This window comes from Alosa alosa, chromosome 17 (assembly GCF_017589495.1).
Source record: "Alosa alosa isolate M-15738 ecotype Scorff River chromosome 17, AALO_Geno_1.1, whole genome shotgun sequence".
In the NCBI taxonomy this organism is placed as follows: domain Eukaryota; kingdom Metazoa; phylum Chordata; class Actinopteri; order Clupeiformes; family Clupeidae; genus Alosa; species Alosa alosa.
Window position 1 is genome coordinate 10,656,272 of NC_063205.1, and position 24,100 is coordinate 10,680,371.

Sequence of the window (24,100 nt, forward strand, 5' to 3'; positions counted from 1 at the left end):
AATAGGGGTCGATGAGGTATTTCAAATGTCCTTGATACTATGCTCCATCTCCCAAAGCTCTTAATATAAATACATAACATCCCACTCAACCCTTAAAACTTAGGCCAAAACCAAACTTCATGCAATCTTGCTGAAAATAAATCACTTTGTCTTCAAACATAACACAAGAAGCCCTCAAAACACATTCATGTATACAACATATTCAAATTTCATAATTCCCACTTCCTTTTCCTACTTCCCACTGTAGTAAAATTATCTTAACTGAAATTCTGTGGAAAAGTATTATAGTATTTAAATGTACTGTGAAATATGCAACTGGTACTAAAGAATGGTAAACAGTAAAATAATGTCATGACTTTACCAGTATGTACAGTAACAATAAAAAAAAACTTTTACTGAAGAAAGGTCTTTGGGGGTCCAAAACATCCCAAACAAGTGAACTGACTCGTGATCCTTTAATCTAAACCTAGAGGTTATGATTGGTATGTGAATCATTTTTGACTGTTGTGTTTGCAGCTGGAGAATTGAGTACTAATTGGGTTTGAGTTGTGATGTCTTGAGTTAATGATGGTATATGCCAGTGCTTTCTGAATGAGAAAACTGTTGGTTTTTAACTGTTAGCTCATAAGCCTGGTAATAGTGTGTAAGCAATCGAGAAAAACTGTAAATAAAATGAGGCCACTATGGAGGACAACATTTATAAACTGTTATTTATATAAAGATCATGTTCATGTTAAGCAGTAGAGACAGAAAAAAACATACACGTGTCCAGACACTGACTTCCTTACAGTTACATACAGTACAACTTGTTTCTATCACAAAGTGCTTCATTCACACCTCTAATTTAAAAGTAAATAACATGAGACATCTTTTGTAGTATACTAGTTGAATATCATAATGTTGACAACAGACTAACTGTGTTAAAACTAACATCTGACTCCTAATAATGTTTCCTATACACCCTTTCAACAATAAAAACAAAAACAATGTTTGAACCTTCTATTTGGTTCCCAATCTACTTCCTCTGCATTAAGATAACATATGGAATGTTAAAACGGAAGCTTTGTGGGGCCAACTATGATGCTGATAATGGCACTCTCTTGAAAGGGTCTATAAATGTTACATTACATTCAGATATGCGGTCAGCTGAGGAGATTTTTGTAAAAATCATTTACAGTCAGAAACCCTAAAAAAGTCCATAAAATATTAGAACTGCAATAGACAGGCATAAAATGCTTTCTATTAACAAACAAACAAACAAAACATGTAAACATATAAAATGGACACAAAACACAAAATAACCAGAAACCATTTATCTGTCATTACGGAACATACACAGAATTATGATTTCCACCAACTTCAGTCAGATACATTTAAATAACCACATTCAATTTCCACATTCATAAAACGGCACCTGTGCTGTTACCTGAGTTATCAGGAAGTAGTAATTCATCTGCATTTGGCAGCATTGTTTACCATTTCAAAAATTTCTATGTACCAAGCCTGCCCTTAAAAAACAACTGTTTGCACAGGTTAAACAAGGCACTTTTCCATTGAAAGAACTTGTGGCTCATTTAAAGGTGGCCTTTGTGGTGGAAGACAATAAGATTTACCAGCGGTTATGTGGTAAATAAAGCAAAATACATTACAGCTTACAGATAGCTTGTTGAGGTAACACTCAGCTGAATGGACACAGGCAAAACGTCAGAATTCAACGGCAGAATTCAACGACAAATTGGTTTTAATAACAGTGTACTAGTATATTCCTGTGTCAAGTAATTGTAGGTGAAGCCATTCAAGTAAGTAAAATTCAACTGTCAGGTAACATTATCCAGTTTAATGACTTAATGTTGGTTCCAACACCGGAGAAATGCATCATTATTTTTTATTGTGCCAGAATGGGTTGAGAGTAAAAGATTAGTCATGTCATTTAAGTTCACAGTCCCTGCACAGCCATGGAAACAGAAAGGCTGAAAGGTCTGGCTGGGGAACTGTTCGTCCCTGTAAATGTTCATGCCACCTGCTAAGTTCCTGCAGTGGCAATGTGTCTGATTTATCAGGAATCTAAAGTGCTTCCTAACGCTTCCTCCAAGGCACATTTATACCCACATTTAAGGCTGATTTTACAATCTGTTTTCCAACTATAACTTCCTCTTACAAAAGGGTGGTAAAAGGAAATGGCTTATACATCCATTTAGACACAATCAATGAATTCAATCAATTGACAATGATGAGCATTATACTGTATCAATAAATATTTACACACAATATAATTACAGTTAAGAACAAAATTATTCATACCCCTGGCAAATATTGATTTAATGCTGATTTTCGCTTATCAATATGTTTGTTCTGACTGAAAATGACACTGTCACATACCAAAAGTTTGTAAGACAATGTGGGAGAAACATGGAATTAAAAAAATAAGCGTTTTCATCTTTTTTAACATTTTTATGAGGTCTGGACTGTGGCTCTGCCACTCTAAAATGTTGATATTGTTCTCAGTTAACCATTTCTTGCTTTGTTTGGCTGTTTATTTTGGATCATTGTGTGGTTTAATCCAGTGGTTTTCAAAGTGGGGCCCGCGAGGGGGTGCCAGGGGGGCCTCAGCAAGTTGGAAGTAAAAATAAAAGCAACAAATAAATACATTTGAAAATGTTAAAATATACCTATTACTATGAGGGTTGTTATACAATGCCATTATAATGTGTCACATATCTGAACATTATATTTTCCATGATAATGACTGGGAATAATAGTTGATAGCTCTCATATAGCAGAAAGCCCCAAATACAATTTTTACACACTGGATGCTCCATCACGAAGTGTTTGTGGCTGAAAATAATTATTAGGATTAGCTTAATGTATTTTTACATTTGCCTTTGTATTCTCGATGGGTTTAATAACACATCACGGGGGTCCTTGGCCAGAACCTAGTGGTATTTGGGGGGCCTTGTCGTGGAAGAGTTTGGGAATCCCTGGTTTAATTGTCCAATGTTGCCCATTGGAGCAGGTCTCTCGGCAGACTGCCTGATCTTTTCCACAAAAAAATCTCAATGTAGCACCTTGTTTTAGTGTTACCATTTACTTTGAGAAGTTCACCAGGTCCCATTGTCTGAAAAACACCCCAAAACTACTACATTTCTATAGCTATTCTCCACATTGTGGATGGTGTTTTGGTGGTTGAGATTTTCAACTTGGTCATCTTGGATGCTGATCATGTGTCACTCTTCTCCAAACATGCACAACTCAGCTAAACCTTTATAAGGGCACACCTGGACAAAGAATTTAGCTTTAGCTGGATTTTTTTTGACCCAGGGACATGGCCTGAGATTGGCATAAAAAAGAAGCATCAAATTCCAATGACACCATGTCCATTTCAATTCTGGGGGTTAGAAAAGTATTCTTTTGGGATGTTTTTCAACCAGGGGGACCTGGTGACCTCCTCAACGGTAACACTAAATCAAGAGGCTACACTTTGATTCTGGAGGACAATATCAGGCAGTGTGCCAAGAGACCTGCCCCAATAGGCATCATTGGACCATTAAACCATTCAATGATCCAAAACATACAGCCAATCAAGGCAAGAAATGGTTAACGGAGAACAATGTCAACATTTTAGAGTGACCCAGCCAGAGTCCAGACCTCAATCAGTCAAAAAAGTTAGCACAAGGCCAAAGTAATGGCAAATAATCATTCCTGCCTCAAAACCCAGATTGCTGCTAAAAAGGTGCGGTCTACAATCATTGTGGAGACATGGAGAGGCTTGGTAAGTATTATAAGAACCATTTCGAGAGCTTTGATGGCAAATAAAGATGTTTCTATTGATTATTTAAAAAGGGTATGAATAATTTTGGACATGCCATTTTTCATAAAAATGTTAAAAAAGATAAAAACGATTATTTTTTTGATTCCATGTTTCTACCACATTGTCTTACAACCTTTTGGCATGTGGCAGTGTAATTTTCAGTCAGAACAAACATATTGGTCAAGAGAAAATCAACATCACATCAATATTATAATATAATATCAATACAATAATATATGTACAGGCATTGCTAATACCGATATCCAATTAAACAATTGTTTTATAGGGGGGGGAAATCAAACCAGAAGGAAGGAGGTGATCAAAGTCACCTAAAAGAAAAACACATGGCCACCAACTGCATGCTCATCATTTATTAGGGAAGAATCAATGATGCTGCTTGTTCATAACATCATAACACGTCACATCACATCACATCACAATCACTCAGGTCAGGAACATTTCTACTAGATGGAGCTGTCACACTTCAAAGCAAATCATGATTAATATGTCTGCTTACATGTGAACAAACTAAGGTGCATGGAGGATACAGTGGATATTTTAAATGTCCACCTCCACCTTTCTAACTGGTAGCCTTGTTAGGAATATAGGTTGGCTTTTATATAGATTTATTCAGATTTAGTCCTTATATTAAAAACAAAAGAGAATAGATCAAAAGGAATGATCCACACTCAATGTGTACGAAGTGTAATGTTATGGTAAAATGTTCTAATCGAAACTAAAGGTGCGTAGGTCAAAACAATGACCCACACTCAGTGGTTTTATTCAGACGATGGGTAACAAATGAAGACAGAATTATGTTACAAAGGTGCGTAGACCCCTTTAAGTGATCTGCACTCAATGTTATAATTCAGCATGGTCTACCAGGTTACCAACTGACCTGATGTTTTTGGTCTTTAAAGGTGTGCACTTTTTAATTTGGGAGCTGAGGTGTGACAGGAGGTTATTCAACCTCAGCTGTGTGATAGCACTGTCATTTCCTGACCACCCCCCCCCCCCCACACACACACACAAATCAAGCATCATCCTTGACCCTGTAGCCAGTAGGCCTAATGAAGGGCTTCAGTTTGAGGGTGAGGGGTAACTTAGGTGTGAAGTTGCCAATACCTCCTGGGCTCTTAGCGTCAAGAATGTAAGGATACACACGAGAAGGATGAGCAAATGAATACCACCTTACCACCCTCAAAACAGCCCTAGTTGTTGCCTCTCAGTTGAGGCGGGGCCAGACCTGTTTAAGATCCAGGTCTGAAGTAAGGGTTGTGGCATCCATGGGGGAGGGGATGATAATATGGGCTGACTGGTTTGGCCACCTTGCACCTGCTGCCAACACTGCTGGGGACCTTGATTGCTCCCTCCGCTGCATACTTCCAGGCCGACGCACCTGGTACAGATTAGTGGTCCAGAGAAGCCAGCTTGTCTCTCCCGGGGCTCTGCATATTGGTCTTTCCAGAGCCCTGCTTGTAGGTCTTCTTGGCGGAGTGTTGCTTGTCATAGCTCGTCTGCTCCGCAGCTGCTGACTGGGGAGGGCTGTTGACCTCAACTGTCTTCTTGGAGGTACGGATCCTTGTGCGGCACCTGTTTTGGGCCTCCGTAAACCAATCATGCTGAAGGGCCTCATCCGGAGTCATACGCTTAGTTGGGTCCCAGCTGCATAAGGTAGTGAAATGTCAAAGAATTCATATGTGAGCATAATTAGAAACAATTACAAATGCCACCATATCCCTCTCAGCCTACCCTATGTCTGCCCTGTGTTGCCCTATGTTTACATGTACCATGTCTCATTTTGGATTCTATGTTTTGTACTGCACTGATACATACGCAAGGCAGCCCCTGATGAAGTCCAGAAAGAGTGGATCAGAGGTCTTCAGAATGCTGGCCAGATCTTTGGAGCCAGTTTTTCTGGTCTTGCCCTTGCTATTGGTGTAGGGCCTTGGTTTGCCAGTAGGCTCTGGGGGAGAAAAGGCTCATAGTTTACATAGGGACAAACTCTCATGGGGCCATCTTCTCCTCAGGTCATGTCCTGTAGCATGACTGCACCTGATATCAGGAACTCACCAAAAAACTTTTTCATCCTTGGCGCAGCCTGAAGCATCTCCTCCGGAGGCACTCCCAGCACCTGAGACACAAACACACCTCAAAGATCATGACATGCAACTGCAGCACTCATTCACAAAATAGAGAACCTGCGTTACATACACAGAACAATTGCTGTTAGACAGTACCTCCATGATGAGGGCAAGCTGGTCCTTCTCATTCTCTCCAGGAAAGAGTGGCACGCCGGTGTACAGCTCAAGAATGATGCAGCCAAGGCTCCACATATCAATCTCTATGCCATAGCTGCAGCCCAGGATGATCTCAGGGGAGCGGTAGAAGCGGCTCTGGATGTAAGAGTACACTGCGGACAAGAAGGCCCAGAGGTAAGTGGTGAGATGAGAGGGAGACTAGACTGTGGGAATGATGAAGAGGATGTACAGGGAAGGGCTGTGCCTCACACACCTCTCTCATGATCGAAGCAACTAGATCCAAAATCGATCACTTTGATGTTCAGCGAGCCGTTCTGGGTGACAACGATGTTCTCCTGCAACAAACACCATCAATTCAGCATTGAGATCATGAACAGTAACAGTGGAAGGACATTCTTCATCATACAAACATTCCACTGGATTTTTCAAGCAGATGGATGGAGAGGAATGATAACCTACCGGCTTTAGGTCACAGTGGATTATCTTCTCATGATGAAGCACCTGCAGACACTTAAGGATGGAGTGAGTGAAGCGACGGACTGTGGCTTGGCTGAAGCCCTTATAGCGGTTCTTCTTTATAGTCTCATAGAGGTTATCCCTGAAATCATGAAAAAAGTAGTGACTCTTTAGATGTACAGTTTATAGTCACATTGCATGTGCTAAGTGCTCCAATAAAACAACAACATATCAGCAATATCCATTTAGCCAATGTATTTTGGTTTTCCTCTAGGCCACTAAAGCTAAGTGTTTTTAAAAAATAATTACATTACAGTAATCAAGTGCCAATTCTGGCATATATTTTGCCATTGATTATTTGACCTCATTCTGGAGGCTCTAATCATCTTCGGTTACCATCTTTCTCACATGTGGTAAATGAGAAGTTCTCTTAGATAATAATAATAATAATAGTTTATTTTATATAGTGCCTTTCTCAAACCCAACGTCACTTAACATACTAGAAGGAAAGCATAACAACAGACAGACAAACAATAACAATACAACCAATCAAGCTATGTGTGTGGAGCTATGTGTTGGGTGTAGAGGAGAAGTGAGATGTGCCTTGAAGAAGGGAAGAGATGGACAGTCACAAAGAGGTTGGGGGAGGGAGTTCCAGAGTTTGGGGGCCAAGGCACTGAAGGACCTGCCACCCAGGGTGGAGAGTCTGGTGCGGTGGATAACTAGGAGGTTTTGGTCAGAGGATCTGAGTGAGCGGGAGGGAGTGTAAGGGGTCAAGAAGTCGCAGATGTAGGAGGAAGCAAGGTTGTGGAGGGCTTTGAAGGTGAGTAGTAGTACTTTGTATTTAATCTAGGACGGAGCTTGTAGCCAGTGGAGTTGATGGAGAATGGGGGATGATGTGTGAGGATCGTTTGGTATGGGTGAGGAGCCTGGCTGCAGAGTTTTGAATGTATTGCAATCTTTGAAGGGATTTAGTGGGGAGACCAAGGAAAAATGAGTTGCAGTAATCTAGATGGGACATGATGAAGGAATGGACCAAAGTCTGTGCATCACTAACAGAGAGGAAGGAACGTAGGCGGGCAATGTTGTGGAGGTGTTAGTCTTAGTGAGTGATTTGATATGAAGATCAAAGCTGAGGGTGGAGTCAAGTTGAATGCCAAGGTTTTTGACAATCGGGGTGGAGTGGACAGGTGAACCATCGATGTTAAGAGTGAGACTGTGAGGATTGGAGAGCATGCTTTTAGGGCCAATCAGTAGAATTTCTGTTTTATCTGTGTTGAGTTTGAGAAGATTGTTTTGCATCCATGATTTTAAGTCAGAAAGGCAGTCAGTGAGGGAGCGTGGTGGGATGTCAGAGGGAGAGGGAGTGGTAAGATAGAGTTGAATGTCATCTGCCTAACAGTGTACATTAAGACAGTGGCTGTGAATAATCTGGCCAAGAGGGAGGATGTATTGAGGAAGAGGAGGGGCCCAAGAACAGAACCCTGGGGGACACCACAAGTGACGGGGGACTTAGACTGATGTGGACCAAGTGTGACAAACTGCTTTCTGTTGGTGAGGTATATGAAACCAATTGAGGGCTGTGCCAGAAACACCAATAGCAGACAGACAGGAGATTAAAACATTGTGGTTGATGGTATCAAAGGCAGCACTAAGGTCAAGGAGGATCAGAATTTTAAGTGAACCAGAGTCAGCAGACAGGAGGAGGTCGTTAACTATGCATAGTAGGACAGTCTCTGTGCTGTGATATGAGATGGAAGAGGCTCATACAGGTTGTGGTGTGTAGTTGTGAGGCCACCACCCTTTCCAGTAGGGAGGTTGGAGATAAGGCGGTAGTTTAACAGTGATGTTGGGTCGGAATCAGGCTTTTTTGAGAATGGGTGTAACTGCAGCAGTCTTGAGGGCAGCAGGCACAACACCAGAGTTGAGGCAAGTATTTACAATCAGTGTAATGGGTTCAGATAGGGATGTGGCACAGGCTTTAAGTAGAGGGGTGGGGGCAGAGTCGAGCTGATATGATGAGGAGTTGGACTTGTCAGTGATAGTGAGGGAGTAAATAGTGATGTCAGTGATAGTGAGGGAGTCAATAGTGGTGAAATGGGAGAGCTGAGCTTAGATGCATTTCCCAACCGACCACTAGCCTTACCCCTGGAGCTCAAAGGTGATGCATAGGTGATCACGGAACATAAAGTGCTCCTTCATGTGGATGATATTGAAACGGTTGTTCCGATCTTTCTTGCGCAACAGTTCCAAGATCTTGAGCTCCATCAGGGCTTGGTGCTTGAATCTGTGCCCAAAGCACATGAATGATTAACATAATAGAAATATGTATTTAACTATAGAAAGTATACGAAAGTAAAAAGGAGTCTTTTTACCTTCTTTTGTTGTGAAGAATCTTAAGAGCAACCAGTTCTTTGGCCTTATGATCCATACATTTCAGGACTTGGCCAAATGATCCCTTTCCAATTACCTCCAGAACTTCATAGCGGTATTGAAGGTGATCATGCAAAACCTTGAATATTCATAAAGAAACAAATCATGAAAATGCACACTTAAGTATTCGGTTATTAAGTCATAATTCAATAATAGCCTGATAATTCTCTTTCAGAGCCGCTTGTTTTTCTCCATAGACAGTAAAATAAACATTTTTTCCGCTATTCAGAGTAGCCTTTAAGAAAATTGTTGAAAGAAACGTTTTTGAGAGAAAAGGCTGTTGGGCCCATGATGTCGGACTTAACAACCGAATATGTGTACACCTCATAAGGAATGATACAATGATGCCTACAGTATGACATCTGCACAGTTCTAAAGACAGGATACCTTGATGTACGCGCCATTCTCATCATCAAAGCCATTATTTTGAGGAGCCCCTTCAACTGCTTCGATCTTCTGGGCATCGAGACCAAGGTAGTATATATCCGGAAAGTTAATGATCTCTTCCTGCTCAAACTCCGACAGCTTATCCCTGAATATTTTCAGTGCCTCTGTGAAAAAAACATTTAACAAATAAAACATCAGTCGACAGTAAGACTCAGTCTTCACAGAGATATCTGCTGTCTATTATCACCCAATGCACTTGAATTTCTCTGTACCTCTTGGTGTTAGGGACAGTGACTTTGCTCCATTGTAGGGACTTGTACTTTTCCTGTTGTTGATGCATTCTGGAAGATTCTCCACTGTGGACCTGAATTTCGAGGTCCGAGGCCTATCGTCCTGTTTAATGGCAGATTCAGATTCAGTCAAACGGAGTTCCACTTGGGCGTACCTGTCTGTCTATAATGAAAGCACTTAAGTAATGGACAGTCCTAGTGAAAACCCTGACAGTTTTCCACATGCATCTATCCTGACATGCTTACAGCGCTGGGTGGTGGGATCACAGGTGGAGTATTGTGGATAACAGGAGCAATACGGGGCAGGATGTCCTTATGGCTGCTGGTCTTCTGGGGGTTACGACACACTTGCTTATTCTCCAGATGAGGAAATGTGCCAAGGAGGTGCTGAGGGGAAGAGACACAGATGCAGATGAAATGTGAAACGGGTGATAACTTTCCTGCAGTATGTGAACACTCCTGTGGTGTACAGGCGCAGGGAACAGAGTGGCAAGACAAAGGAGGGTTTGAAGCATCTAGTCTGCTTATCCAGCTGACTGGCGCCCAGGTGTGCCACAGACACTAACTAGACCTCCTGAGAGGCAGGTAGGGTTACCTGGAGTGAGAAAGGGATAGGGACAAAGGCAGAGAGGTCCAGCACTGACAGGTGCCGTCATCTGCTGCCAGCACACCCTCAGTAAGGGGCCTTACCCTTGGCAAGCCTGCCTCATTATCAGCACTAGTCGGCTCGATGAGGCCACAGTGTCACCCCCAATGCCCTCAATTTCTGCTTCTACTGTAGAGCAGTACTGCCCACTTGGGTGTGCCCTCATACAGTCAAAACTGTAGTACGGCTCCAATGCTGGACTTTTTGCTTTACATATACATAATAGCCATTGACTTCATATGCCATATAACAAGCAGAGCAAAGTGGTCAATAGGTTTTACCCTCACGACGTGGGTAATTTGCTTTACATTTTATTGATTAAACTACTGTGTAACAGTCTGCAAATGTCCCGTGTGTGTGTGTGTGTGTGTGTGTGTGTGTGTGAGGTGGTAAGGGGTGGGTTTGGTTGGGTCATGGGCAGAGACACCAGTAGGTAAATTCCTACTCTCCCACCCCCCAACTGCACACACTAGGAGAGTGCATCTCAGGGGACACTCTGTGAGGATGGAATGAGAAAGGCCTCACCTGCTGGTAGGGTCTACCAGATAGCATACGTATACCAGATTTCTGGGGTTTGCTCGATCGAAGCCGTTCCCCAGATGTCACATGTAAGCCAGTCACCGAAGTCCCAGCGTGGGGTTTGGGACCAGGGGGGCACTCATCCGGCTGTAAAAAATAATAAACAATAAGGGGGCATACACACACAAGCACATTTAATTTTCACATCATCGTACACTTTCCTAAAACACAGACTTCAATATCTATCATCCTTACAACTGAGAGTTTTAGGTTATCCATCAATAAACTTTTTGGCTTATGTGGCTAGCTAAATATCACAAATCCAGAACGAATCTACAAAGCATGAGTGAACAAATGAACGCAGACATTTAAAATAGATAGAGGAAAAAAGACCCAACAAAATGATGATATAAAGAACAGTAGGCCTATAATAAACAGTAATCGAATTGCATCACCTTAATAATATCAGGAAACATGTCCTCACAAATCCTCAATGGACTCGAGTTCTCCCAATCCAATATCTACATCACATCGAATTAACGGTTCTTTCAAGTAGGCTACAGCGTGTTTTCTATCAGAAACAATGAATCCATGTAGATTGGACATCGCGGCAATGACAGAAGCGCACTGTTGATGCTACACAAGAGGATACAAAAAGCTACTTCCTAAAAATCACCTATCGCTACTCCATTGAAAGACGAAAAGAGGGTCCATTCGTTTTGACGTGTTTTCGAAGACGCACCTGTTCGTGACTTATTACTTAGGCTACATAGCCTACTTATTCTGTCGCAAATAAGATAGGCTACAGACTTATTTGTCAACTCTGCGAAGTAGGCATAAGCTTACAGCTTCTTGTGGTAGGTGGCACATAACGAAAACAACAAAAACCTCGTACTGACTTCATGCTTTACACGAGTCTCTTTAATCCAGGCAAAACTCGTGTACCATTATGCGATCTTAATGATCTGCTGATAGCGCAGCTACAACAGACCGACACACTGTGACCACCGTCACGTCACGTGGAAAGCTGGACACGAGCGCAAGTCGTTTATAACCAGATCCTGTTTTAAACGACATAATTTGGGGTCTGAGAAAGATCCGCTCTGATAAAAAATATAAAGATGGGGAATCCACAGAAAATACACAAAGAATGTATTTACAGCTACCACATGGAAACTAGAATTTATATTATCAAGAATTACTCCCGTTACGACTCACATTACATTTCAAGGAAGTAGCCTACCTACTCAGGGAATTGCAAAATCACCCCACAGAATAAGACATGAGTGAATTCACCATGGCAAAAACTCAACTACGGCTAAATGCAAATGCTAAGTCCAAGTGCACTGTTCAACTATAATGTATAGTCAGTGACTTGTGCATTAAAAGGTAAGCAAGACATGCTTTGATTTTTATTAAAATAAAGGAATTTAACTGTTTTCTACACACTCAATCACAGTAGGGGTGCTTTCTGTTCACCCTCCATTTGTGCCTAATTCACTCTGACTTTCTTATTCACTTTGATGCTCTTGCAGAGCACTTGGCAGTGCAGTGAAGTGGCATCTTCTTGAGGCCATAACACTAGAAACGTATGCAGGTGAATAATCATATAACAAAAATAGAAGACATCCTCAGACTTGCCGTTGTGTGGTGCCATCTTGTGCTGATGGCTGATCATATAAACACTAGTTACAACTCAGAATGTAAGTTTTCGTAGTTATCTATCTGGAGAGTAGGCTATTGTGGCAATCTTTTACTTTTAAAAAATCGTGGGAGTTAAGAGAGGAGGTTTCCCAGGCCAGGGACTACCCAGAGGGGCTTAATCCCACTCAAAATGAATCCCACAGCACATTTGTTTGTTGCCAGTGCAGTGAGGACTAGTCACAGGTTGTAAGAACTATATAAGCAGAAAGAACCGAGCTGAAGGCGACACGTCACTAAGATCAAAGGGGAAAGCCGGCCTATTGGTTAAGCGGTCATTTATTACAATGCATGGGTACAGCTTGGGTACCAAACACATTTGCCCTAAAAGACCATTTTAATATTCATTCCAAAACATCAAGCAAGAAAGCATTTAGCCCCTTTACTAGGTACTGATTAGCCATTACAGTCCATTTTGGTTTGCCATTAAAACTTACCCCATCCACAGACTCTTTGCTCACAGTGGACCTTGCCTTAGTTGAGCTGTGTAGCTCAGTCCAGGGAGCCATTTCACCTTCTACTCTATAGAACTATAGTGACTCTGAGGAGGGTTACAGGGGCTGCCAGTTCACACTCTGCTGGTGTTGGCCTTCCCTCTGCTGATAGCTGTGCCTGAGTGTGGGGTCAGAATCAGTAGCAACTTGACTGGCCTGAAATACACTCCATCCTTTGGGAATATTACACTGGTGGTGATAAATCGGAGGATGGCCAGGTGAAAGACAGGCACCCAGAGTGTCTTTTGAGCTCTATTGCCCCAGCTGTGGGCAAAAAGCACCCAAATGATGAGGCACAGATCTTAGAAGTGGGTAAGATCCTATGATATTGGCCCTTAGGTGAGACATGCAGAAGTAATGGATCAGAAAGAAGATATTTTAGTCCCACAAGCACAGCAGGTGTCTCCCATGTCACCCGAACAGGCCAGTCGAACCCCGGCCCACTCATCGAACAAGCAAATGCCCTGCAAGCTGTCCAACACCATGTACAGCATTTTGGCTTAACAAGCGACTTCTGGCCCAAACACGGTGTAAGTGACCAGTCTGCATTGTCTCACGTTCTGACGGCTCTGTCAGCGGCCACCTCATAGAGCTAGGCTGTTCACTCGCTGGCCTCTGTCCATGGGCCGGGTGGACTGACAGCCCGGTCTGGCTCTGTGTCAGCCAAGTAAGCAGAGAGAGGTTGTGTCAGCCTTCCAGCCCTCACTCCGAGCGTGACGACTGACAACCTGGTGCATGTGTGAGCAAGGGCTTCTGTTTGGCAAAGCTGAAATGTGTTCTTGAGTGTGTATACTTGGAGCTGAAGTGTTTTAAAGAAAGTGTTGTAGCATCCAAGAACAGAAAGAAATAAGATATTCGGCTCTGGTGGGCAAGATTACTGTTAAGACAATGTGCCAATGTGCATTTAACTAAGTGTGCTTTTATTCACATACCTTGCTCAGAACTGGCAGGGCTTTGTCTCGTTCGTTCGGCTTTCTCGCAGTTTTACGGCTAAAATGAAACAAATGCGACCGTCATTTCAGTTAGGTTATGGCCATGATACCATGAATTTAGGCTAATTCATTCACTGGGCTTATATACTTCAATGTAATTGAACGTGGACCTGTTTCACGGACATCCTCCTAGAACTTAATTCTAAACAAGATTAATATTAACATCATACCACAAATATTCGTAGGCCTACTAGGCTAAATTATAACCTCACCGATCTACCTACTCAACTCCTACTCAAGCGAGTAGGACGCATTTCACACTGCTCCTGCTTCACCTATCCTTTTAGCAATTTCCACTCTTTTTCATTTTTTTATTTCATTTACAAGCTAGTTTAGCAAAAACAGTAAAACCAGTACATTTAGATCTGAAACTTTAGTGGTTAGTTTTTTACTTTAAATGAGCCAGCCAAGTCAACGAGCAAAAACTGAACGGCAATTCACCTTGAAGTTGGATTAAAACAAAATGCGCTCCTCCGGCCAGAGACCCAGGAGATCGTGCCGAAAATGTACTGAGCTAGAACAGAGGATTTCTACTTTGGAATCAAAGATGCATGCCCTTCCATCAATGACAGATGAACTACGAGAGGCATCTCATGAAGTGAGTACAGCAACTACTGGAAATGCAGAGAATGTAACCCAGCAGTCTAATATCACTGCTAATAGAGCAGATGAATGCATCGACCTCACAAAGGGAAATGTGAGTACAGAGCCTTGGCACAGGCAAGGTGCCAGACCAAAAAACAAAAAATGTAATACAAGAACTGTAATTACCTCAACACCAGTAAATTCAGATGTTAACTTCAGGCCTCCTATCAGAAATACAGACAGATCAGCAAACTACTACACTACTGGAATACATGCTGAAAGCGGAGCATCTGCAACAAACTTCCCAGAACCTCAGCAGGCAGATGGAGACTCTGGATCAATTTTCAACCCCAACCTCCTTGATTTCCCATCACCACCCACACCCAATCACGTCCCCACCCAATCAAACTCCCCAGGCCACACAAACCCCCCTAATCTCCCATCACCATCCCCACCCTTCATCCCACCACCCACTCAAACTCCACAGGATCCCCTGAATACCCATCACCATCCCCACCCAAGCACATGATGTTCCCTGCAAGAATGGAGAGACTGCTACCAGTAGCCATGCAGAGTTTTACTAGCCCAAGATCATTAGCACCAAAGAAGCGAAGGGCACCTCCACCCCCTCGTCCTCCCCCTCCCCGTTTAGAAGGATCTCTTAAGCAGCAGCAACCTCTTAGTTCATTTTCTCAGCCGGCATATAGCATGGAATGTGCAGTGGAAAATACAGATGGCAGCAGGAGGGGACAATTATATGATGACTGTATTGCATGATATTCTCAGGGTCCCTGCAATATAAATGGTACTGACAGTAGTTTTGAGAACATGCCGGGACCCAGCAAGCCCATGACATTCTCTATTCCTGTATTGACAAGAAATAGAACACAAATGCATCGAGCTTATAGGGTAACCAATCTCCTACCCGCTAACCCTACCCCCTAACACTTACAGCAAAACTAGCACTCCTAAATATCAGATCTCTTTCAAACAAATCATTCTTAATTTATGATCTAATTTGCACACACAACCTTGATTTTTTACTTTTACCTGAGACATGGTTAGATCAAGCAAACAGTGCTGCTACTCTCATCGAATCAGCTCCCCCAAACTTCAGTTTCTTGAGTGCTACCAGAGCAAATAAAAGAGGTGGGGGGATAGCCACAATTTTCAAGACGTCTTTTCAGTGCAATCAGTCGTCATTCGGTGACTTTACTTCATTTGAATATCTGTGTGCATGCATTAAGTCTTCTCCTCAGATTTTATTACTGACAATTTACAGGCCTCCAAAACATTCAGCTAAAGTTTTTCTTGAAGAGCTATAGCTGTTAAAGACCTGGCCTTATCTGATCATTTTTGCGTGTTCTTTGATGTGTCTATGTCCCCACACACTCAAACCACAGCTATGATGGTAAAAAGGAGAATCATAAATGATCAGACAAGTGCTCTCTTTGAGCAAGCACTTTCACTAAAGTCAAGTCAACTGTCAGACTCTGAAGACTTATTTGATCACTTTAATGCAAAAATGGCAAACATTATGGATGACATTGCTCCATTACAATTCAAGAAAGTTAAGGACAAACAGAAAGCACCATGGAGGCAAAATCCAGCAGTTAAACTTCTAAAAAGAGAGTGTAGGAAGACTGAAAGAAAATGGCGTAAATACAAACTTCAGATCCACTATGAAATCCATAAAGAGATGCTCCGCACATATAACTCTGAAATATGCAAAGCAAGACAGTCTTTCTTTTTTAACATTATCAATAGAAGTTCAAATAACACTCGTATTCTATTTTCAACTGTTGATAAGTTAACAAATCCCCCCTCACAATTAGCGCCTGAACTTCTCTCAACTAATAAATGCAATGAGTTTTCATCTTTTTTTACAGAGGGAAACTAAACTTGATGTCAGAGTTCAGCTTGATAGACTACGAAACACTTGAAAAAACGGTACAGAATCTCAGCCCTTCCACATGTGTCTTAGACACTCTGCCTACCAATTTCTTCAAAACTGTTTTTCACCTCATAGCGGCTGATGTCCTTCAAATTATAAATGTATCACTGCTGTCTGGCACTTTTCCTAAGGGTCATTCCACGTCAGTTCAACCAGGGCCCACGCACTTAGGTCTCAAAAAATTCTGAAAAAATTACCTATGTTACCCAGGAGACACACTGTAAAATTACTCTTATGTAAGATCAATACTTTCCAAGATACAGCCAGTTTTACAGGGGGAGGGGGTGTCGATTTTGCTCGGCCTCTTTTTTTTGTCAAAGTTCACAAGCCCACAGCGCAAGAACTAAACCATGTAGGAGGCTCAAATTGTGCATGCTGGTACATAAATAGGAATAGTATGTAGCAAAATCATCACGTTTGGTCTGTATAATCCTGCATGGTTATAGCTGTCCCTCAAAGTTGATACAAATTTTATTGGAGTTTTTGGATGGGCTCTGTTTAAGCCTTCAGAAGACATATTTTTACTCAACATAGGCTCTTGATTTATTTTTCTTACTGAGATAAGTAGAAACACTCTCACAAAAAAACAATGAACAGAAAATAAATACCTTCAGGGTCTGAACAGCAGACCTCACAAGTCTGAAAAATCATTTTGGTTATCATTTTCAGAGCACCCAAACACCTTGTGGGAATATACAAAGATTTTTTAAATAGGTTTTTCTTTATTCTCCATGATCCCTTCTTTTTGAAAACACCAATTTGACTTGTCTTATGCAAATCTTTCTTTTTTATTTTCCATCCTGAACATGGGCAAAATGCCCCATTGACATCAATATGTTTACATATTGTTCTTACACCTTATGTGTAAGAACAATATTTATACATTAATACAATGTTTACATATTCTTACTTACACCCTGCAAACCCAAAAACTATGGTTCCCAGAACGTTTTGGAAACCATAAATTGTTAGCTGGGTAGGCTTAAGATGCTTTCGGGGAACTGGGCCCTGGCTCGTCAGGCTAGATAAACACCACAGCTCTGCATAAACTTGGACCTCAACCCTCAAAACTTCGGCAAACATTCAGCTGGACGAAGATGGCAAGGGGCCTGTGCAAACACACACAATAATCTGCTCTCCCACCTATAGCCTACCTAACGGGGCTATATCCAGGTGCACTGCATTCAATGAGATTCCCTCTACGTCACTACAAGCGACACACCTCCCGACGTCATTCCCGGGGATACCCCTTGACACCACACTACGTTTTTGTGCACACAATTTAATTTCTTCGAGCCCACATTTTAATTATTCGTGGGTGCGTTTTAGTAGATAGAGATCTCGAATATACTATAACGTACTCATGTTTACATGTGTCAAGACAATATTGAGTGCACGTTTTACAAATTGTGGCCACATTTAAGTAGATCGTGCACACAATGTTCTATAACCATGTTCACAAATTGTGCTCTTGTTTTAATAAATCGTGCTCTCGTTTTAGTAAATCGTGCGTTCGTTTTAGTAAATAGTGCATTTGTTTAATAAATTGTGCCCTCGTTTTACTATGCTTAAAATGAGAGCTCAATTTAATAAAATGAGCTCACACTATAGTAAAACGAGAGCACAATATAGGAAATTGTGCACACGATTTAGTAAACCGCGCACAATTTAGTAAAACGAGCGTACGATTTAGTAAAACGAGTGCACAATATAGTTAAACGAGAGCACAATTTAGTTAAATGAAAGCACAATTTAGTAAAACGAGCGCACATTCTCTCAACATGCAAAACATTTTGCGATGACCCCTCTAGGGCTCCGTACATTAGCCCTCTAAGTTTGGCAATGTTTTTGAGATGGTAACAAGCTGATTTAGTTATTGCTTTCATGTGCAGAGGCGGACAGAGTAGCCTACACAGCTTTATTACTTGAGTAAAAGCTACAGATACCCTTTGCTCAATTTTACTCAAGTTAAGTACAAGTAAAAGTACAACAGTCAGATGTCTACTTAAGTAAAAGTACTGAAGTACTTGTTTTTAAAAGTACTTGAGTATCAAGAGTACAAGAGTAGCCTACATTTTCTAAATATTGCATTACTACTGCCACAGTGCTTACATTTATGTACAGAAACGTCCTACATGGAGTTATGAACAATGTAGGAGACATGAAGGTGTTTATTATTATTATTATTATTATTATTATTATTATTATTATATACAATCTGATTATTATGTAATGTTAAGTAATATAGTTTAATGGTTTATATTTGGGTTACTTGGGTTATTATATTTTGTTACTTTTGTTGTTTAATTTTCATATCACCGTAATTGGGGGCGGTAGCATTTAATTAATTTAATGGCAGGTGCACAGGCACGGGTGGAAGTAGCCTAACTAGAGAGAGGGTGAGTTACGGGGAGGCCGTATTTCTTGTTGACCGCTGTTACACTGCTCCGCTGTTGAACTCTGTTTAGCCTACATTTTCTTTTTACTTTGAGCACGTTATTATTACTGGATTACTGGATTAAGTTGGACTACCTTTTTTCAATAAACCCGTCAAACGCATCTGGATCTCAGCGGATATTTTGTTTGGTACAGTGCGTCATACAATCAGCTACACCCATACCTTAGCCTCTCAGCGACTAATTGGCTTTTTGGATACAAGTCGCTACAAACAATGTTAATGTTAATACCTTGGAGAATCTAAAAGGAATTGAAAGTAAAATCAAGTAATTTTCATCTTTTTACCATGTTGCCAGGGATGGGCAGTATTTCTAATACATGTATTTAAAATACGTATTTCAAATACAAAATACTATTTTGTAATTGAAACACTTGAAGCGAAAACTATCATTAACTTGTTCAGAAAATGTAAATAGTCTGGTGAGGTGGGGCCACAGGTTGGCACATTCCCAGGATGGACCTGATTGCGTCTCTTATCTAAATCTGACCATGGAGTTGACCGAGATTTTTCTTTTTTCCTTTTTTTTAGTAACTCACGGTTATGGATAGAAATGTAGTGGAGTAAAGAGTACAATATTTGCCTCTCAAATGTACTTGAGTAAAGTCATGAGTACTCCCCAAAAATTATACTCGAGTAAAGTACAGATCCCTCAAAATTGTACTCAAGTACTGTACTCAAGTAAATGTAGGCTACTCCGTTACTGTCCGGCTCTGTTCATGTGGCTGTTTAACTTTAGATCACTGTCAATTATGACACCAAGCTTTTTAACAGTATTGTTTGCTTTAAGCCCTTTAATTTCAAGGAGAGTGGCAACCTTAAGTCTTTCCTCCTTTTTACCAAATATAATTACTTTATCTTTGTTCAACTGAAGAAAATTTTGAGACATCCAGTTGTTGATCTTGTCAATACACTGACAAAGAGATTCAAGAGGACCATAGTCATTAGGTGACTATGATCGACCCCTGGGGAACACCACAGGTCAAGGATGTTGGCGTTGAGGTACAGTTGCCAATGGCAACAAACAAACTCCTTTCTTGATATGATTTGACCCAATTGATGACAGTACCCTCCAGAATTATTGGCACCTTTGCACTGGCGCCTTAATGCAGGGGCTTACCTGGGCTGAAGCCCAGGGGCCTCGACCAATGAGGGGCCTCCTAATAATAATAATGAATCAATAATAATAAACGGCCGTGTCCGTATTCGCGGCGTCAGTACTCTGGAGCTAGCCTACATAATTGAGCGCACTGCTCTACAATGACATCGATGCAGGCCCCTTTGTCTTCTCTTCTGAAGTGTAACAAAATGTAACAAAACTTAATAAATCCCAAAGTAGAGGAGCTACAGGAGAGGCTGAAACTGACTGACAAATTTACAAACTCTGGAGATAACGTGGGTTGGATTGAAGCGATAAACGAATGACGTGGATTCCTGTAACTGTCCATGAAAACAGAAGGCATAGCAGGTAAATATCGTAGCAAATAGCCTGGCAATGAAACGGCTTTAAAAACATGTAGGCCTTCACTTGTCTCACTGGAGTGAATGCAGAACATGGGCTGTTGCGCAAAGAAATGAATTAATGATCTGCATCTCCGTTCACCAAAAGCTAAGTTTGTGCTAACCCATATTCGCACAAATAATATCCTATGTTATGTTTTCTGATTGTTAACGTGAGATATGTCTCCATGTTGGGAAGTGTAGTGATAATGCATAAGGTAGCCAATGTTCACGTCACATGAGCCAGCTGCTTGTTCTGTAGGCTAAAAGTATTTCTGTCCCTCCCAATCTGTGTTAGAATGGTGTGTTAAGTAGACAGCATTTCAAAAAACCTCCTGGGGAACCCCCCGACACGACAAACACATGCACTTTTGAAAAGCTTGAAACGTCCATATGTGTAGCCTAACCCATCTTTTAACTTAGCCTATAGTGTTGTTAAAGTTCAACGCTGTTGTTTTCGTGCAGTAGGCTAACCTTTTTGATAAGCGATGTCATGGGTAGGCTGACGTGATTAAGGGCTTTCTGTTCCTGTTTATGTAAATGTTTTACATAGTGTAGCGACCGGCTGTCAATCAGGGAGTGCCCGTGCTATGCATAACCCCGGGCACGCTCATGGTTGGCAGCCTGGCGAGAGGGGGGGGGGACCCCCCGGGGAATATAGGCTACGGTTCGAGGAAGTTCTGCCTCTTTGAGGTTTTGGGCCTGACACGGGCAGCTGTGTGTTATATGCTGCATTGTGTGCTTCGGTGACAATAAACCAGTTCATGAAACTCTGGCTCTTGGTGAAACGCTACAATAGGCTCAATAATGATAGGCTACACTGCATGTTAGGCTATATCAACCAAAAGCGCACGTTATGTAAATAGGCGGGTCAGATCGCTGGCCGGGTATCATAATTAGTATTTGCGGTTTGGGGGGCGGCCTTAAAAACATATAGCCCAGGGGCCTCAGGTGGTATTAAGGCGCCCCTGCACATTTGGTAAAGTTGACAAAAACGGGTATAAAAAATAATCCTTTGGCAATTTATTGTAATCTCACAATAAAAACAGATAGGAAAAATCCAGCCTTAAAGGGAAGCAAATTTATTTTGTGAAAAAATCTCCTAAATAAAAAACAAAAACATGTTGCTCACAACTATTGGCACCCCAAGAAAACTCTTATAAAATGTAACAGAAGATTTTTCCTAATGTCAACTTCTTTAAGTTCATCAGTGTCTGTGAACTTTCAGAAGTAGTTCATGACTTTCTTTTTCACAAAGGTATGAAAATAAAGTGACACAAAGGCTAAATCCCCTAGTCATTTTTCAACATTGGAAAGGATACACTAAATGTAAATAAAAAGAGAGTGTGTTGACATATGTAAGTCAGGAAATGGCTAAACAAACTGGTACTTTGTTGAAAATGCCTATATTTACAGTTAAACCAATTATTAAAAACTTCTAACCAACTGGAAATGTGATGTTATGCAAACATGCTTGGATAAAGACCCATGGTTATCTTGCCCCCACGCATAGTATGGAGGATGGTAAGATAGGCAAAAAATTCCATAAGAACCACTGTTGGAGAGTTACAGAAAAAGTTATCATCTTGGTCACCAAGTCCTTCAAAAAATCTTAAAAGGTGACCTCACTGCTTATAGATTAATTAGAAGGCATGTCAGGTAAAAGCCTGTCCAGTCATTTAATTACAAATGTAAGCAGCAGAAGTTACTGAATGGTACAGTGACTTTGTCTGGAAGTATGGTCTATTGTCAGATGAAATTTGCGCTCTTTTGACTTTAGGTGTTTAGGTGTACATAGAAAATAACTATACTGAAAAGAACCCCATGCCTAATGAGAGTAATGGAGGGGCTGTGATATTGTGGGGCTGTTTGTATTCCCAAAGGCCTTGGGAACCTAATTAAGGTGCATGGTATCATGAACCCCAAGAAAAACATTTTCAAAGGAAATCTGTCAATCTCTGCCAAGATAATAAAAGTGGGTCATGGATCATTCATCAGGTCACTGAACCAAAACAAATGTCTAGATCAAAACACAAATGGTTTACTGAAAACAAAATCAAGCTGTAGTAATTGCCATCTCAGTCACCTGATCTAAAATGCATAGGGTGAGTCAAAGAAGAGAATACACAAGTGAGGGCCTTTTGTAAAGATGAATGGTCTTAAATCCCTTGCTTTGTATTCTCCAACTTTATGGGGTGTCATAGGAGAATATTACAAGTTGTTTTATTTGCAAAGGGAGACATATAAATGCTTTCTATTAACAAAAACTCCAGATACATTCAAATAACCACATTCAATTTCCACATTCATAAAACAGCACCTGAGTTATCAGGAAGTAGTAATTATTCTATCTTTATCTGCATTTGGCAGCATTGTTTCCTGTTTCAAAAAGCCTGCCCTTAAAAACAGCTTTTTACACAGGTTAACAGAAGGTGCTTTTCCATTAAAGGTGGCTCATTTAAAGGTGGCCTTGTGTGGTGGAAGACAATGAGATTTGCCAGAGGTTATGTGGTAAATAAAGCAAAATATATTACAGCTTACAGTTAGCTTGTTGAGGTAACACTCAGCTGAATGGACACAGGCAAAGCATCAGCTCACATTGGTTTTAATAACAGTGTGCTAGTATATTCCTGTGTCAAGTCATTATAGGTGCCATGAAGCCATTCAGGTCAGCAAAATTCAACTGTCAACATTACCTTGAGTTAATTCTAAAATTATCCAGTTTAACGACTTAATGTTGGTTTCACCACTGGAGAAATGCATCATTATTTTTTATTGTACCCAGAATGGGTTGAGAGTAAAAGATTTCTTGTCATTTAAGTTCACAGTCCCTGCACAGCCATGGAAACAGAAAGGCTGAAAGGTCTGGCTGGGGGACTGTTCGTCCCTGTAAATGTTCATGCCACCTGCTAAGTTCCTGCAGTGGCAATGTGTCTGGTTTATCAGAAACCTAAAGTGCTACCTAACGCTTCCGCCAAGGTAAATTTATACTTACATTTAAGGCTGATTTTCCAACCCGTTTTCCAACTATAACTTCCTCTTACAAAAGGGTGGAAAAAGGAAATGGCTTAAAAATCCATTTAGACACAATCAATGAATTCAATCAATTGACAATGATGAGCAAATACCGTATCAATAAATATTTACACACAATATAATTACATATGTATGACACACAATATGCACAGGCATTGCTAATACCGATATCCAATTTAACAATTGTTTTATGGGGGGGAAATCAAACCAGAAGGTAGGAGGCAATCAAAGTCACCTAAAAGAAAAACACATGGGCACCAACTGCATGCTCGTCATTTATTAGGGAAGAATGGGATATGGGTGGCTATGGGGAACTGTTGTTTTAAGTGAATTATATGGCTGGTGCCATGGGGAGAGATGGGGGTATTGGGGGGACTAATGGGGAGGTCCCATTGAGTCTGTCATGATGGTCAAGCGCAGAGGGGCCCAACAGGCGCAGTCTAGGTGTCATTATCTGCAGTGCTGTAGGCAAAGTCCCAATGTGATGGCAGTTTGGGTAAGTACAATATGTGGCAGAGGCGAGGATGAATCAAAGTTTCATTTGGATTTGGTCTATGATGAAGTGTTTTTTTTGGAGTTTGGG

The 24,100-nt window shown here is 41.1% G+C and overlaps 1 protein-coding gene across 1 annotated transcript; it reads right to left on the reverse strand.

The window, feature by feature from the left end:
* Window positions 1–4,815: 4,815 nt before the first annotated feature.
* LOC125310615 (dual specificity tyrosine-phosphorylation-regulated kinase 4-like) lies at window positions 4,816–11,808 on the reverse strand. Its single transcript, XM_048268210.1, has 13 exons — window positions 11,256–11,808; window positions 10,807–10,947; window positions 9,882–10,022; window positions 9,618–9,738; window positions 9,346–9,509; window positions 8,901–9,037; window positions 8,672–8,812; window positions 6,529–6,667; window positions 6,323–6,404; window positions 6,049–6,221; window positions 5,882–5,942; window positions 5,645–5,774; window positions 4,816–5,473 (listed from the first exon to the last, which is right to left on the reverse strand). The coding sequence occupies exons 1-13, from the start codon at window positions 11,274–11,276 to the stop codon at window positions 5,218–5,220; spliced, it is 1,707 nt and encodes a 568-aa protein (XP_048124167.1). The 5' UTR covers window positions 11,277–11,808; the 3' UTR covers window positions 4,816–5,217.
* Window positions 11,809–24,100: the final 12,292 nt, after the last annotated feature.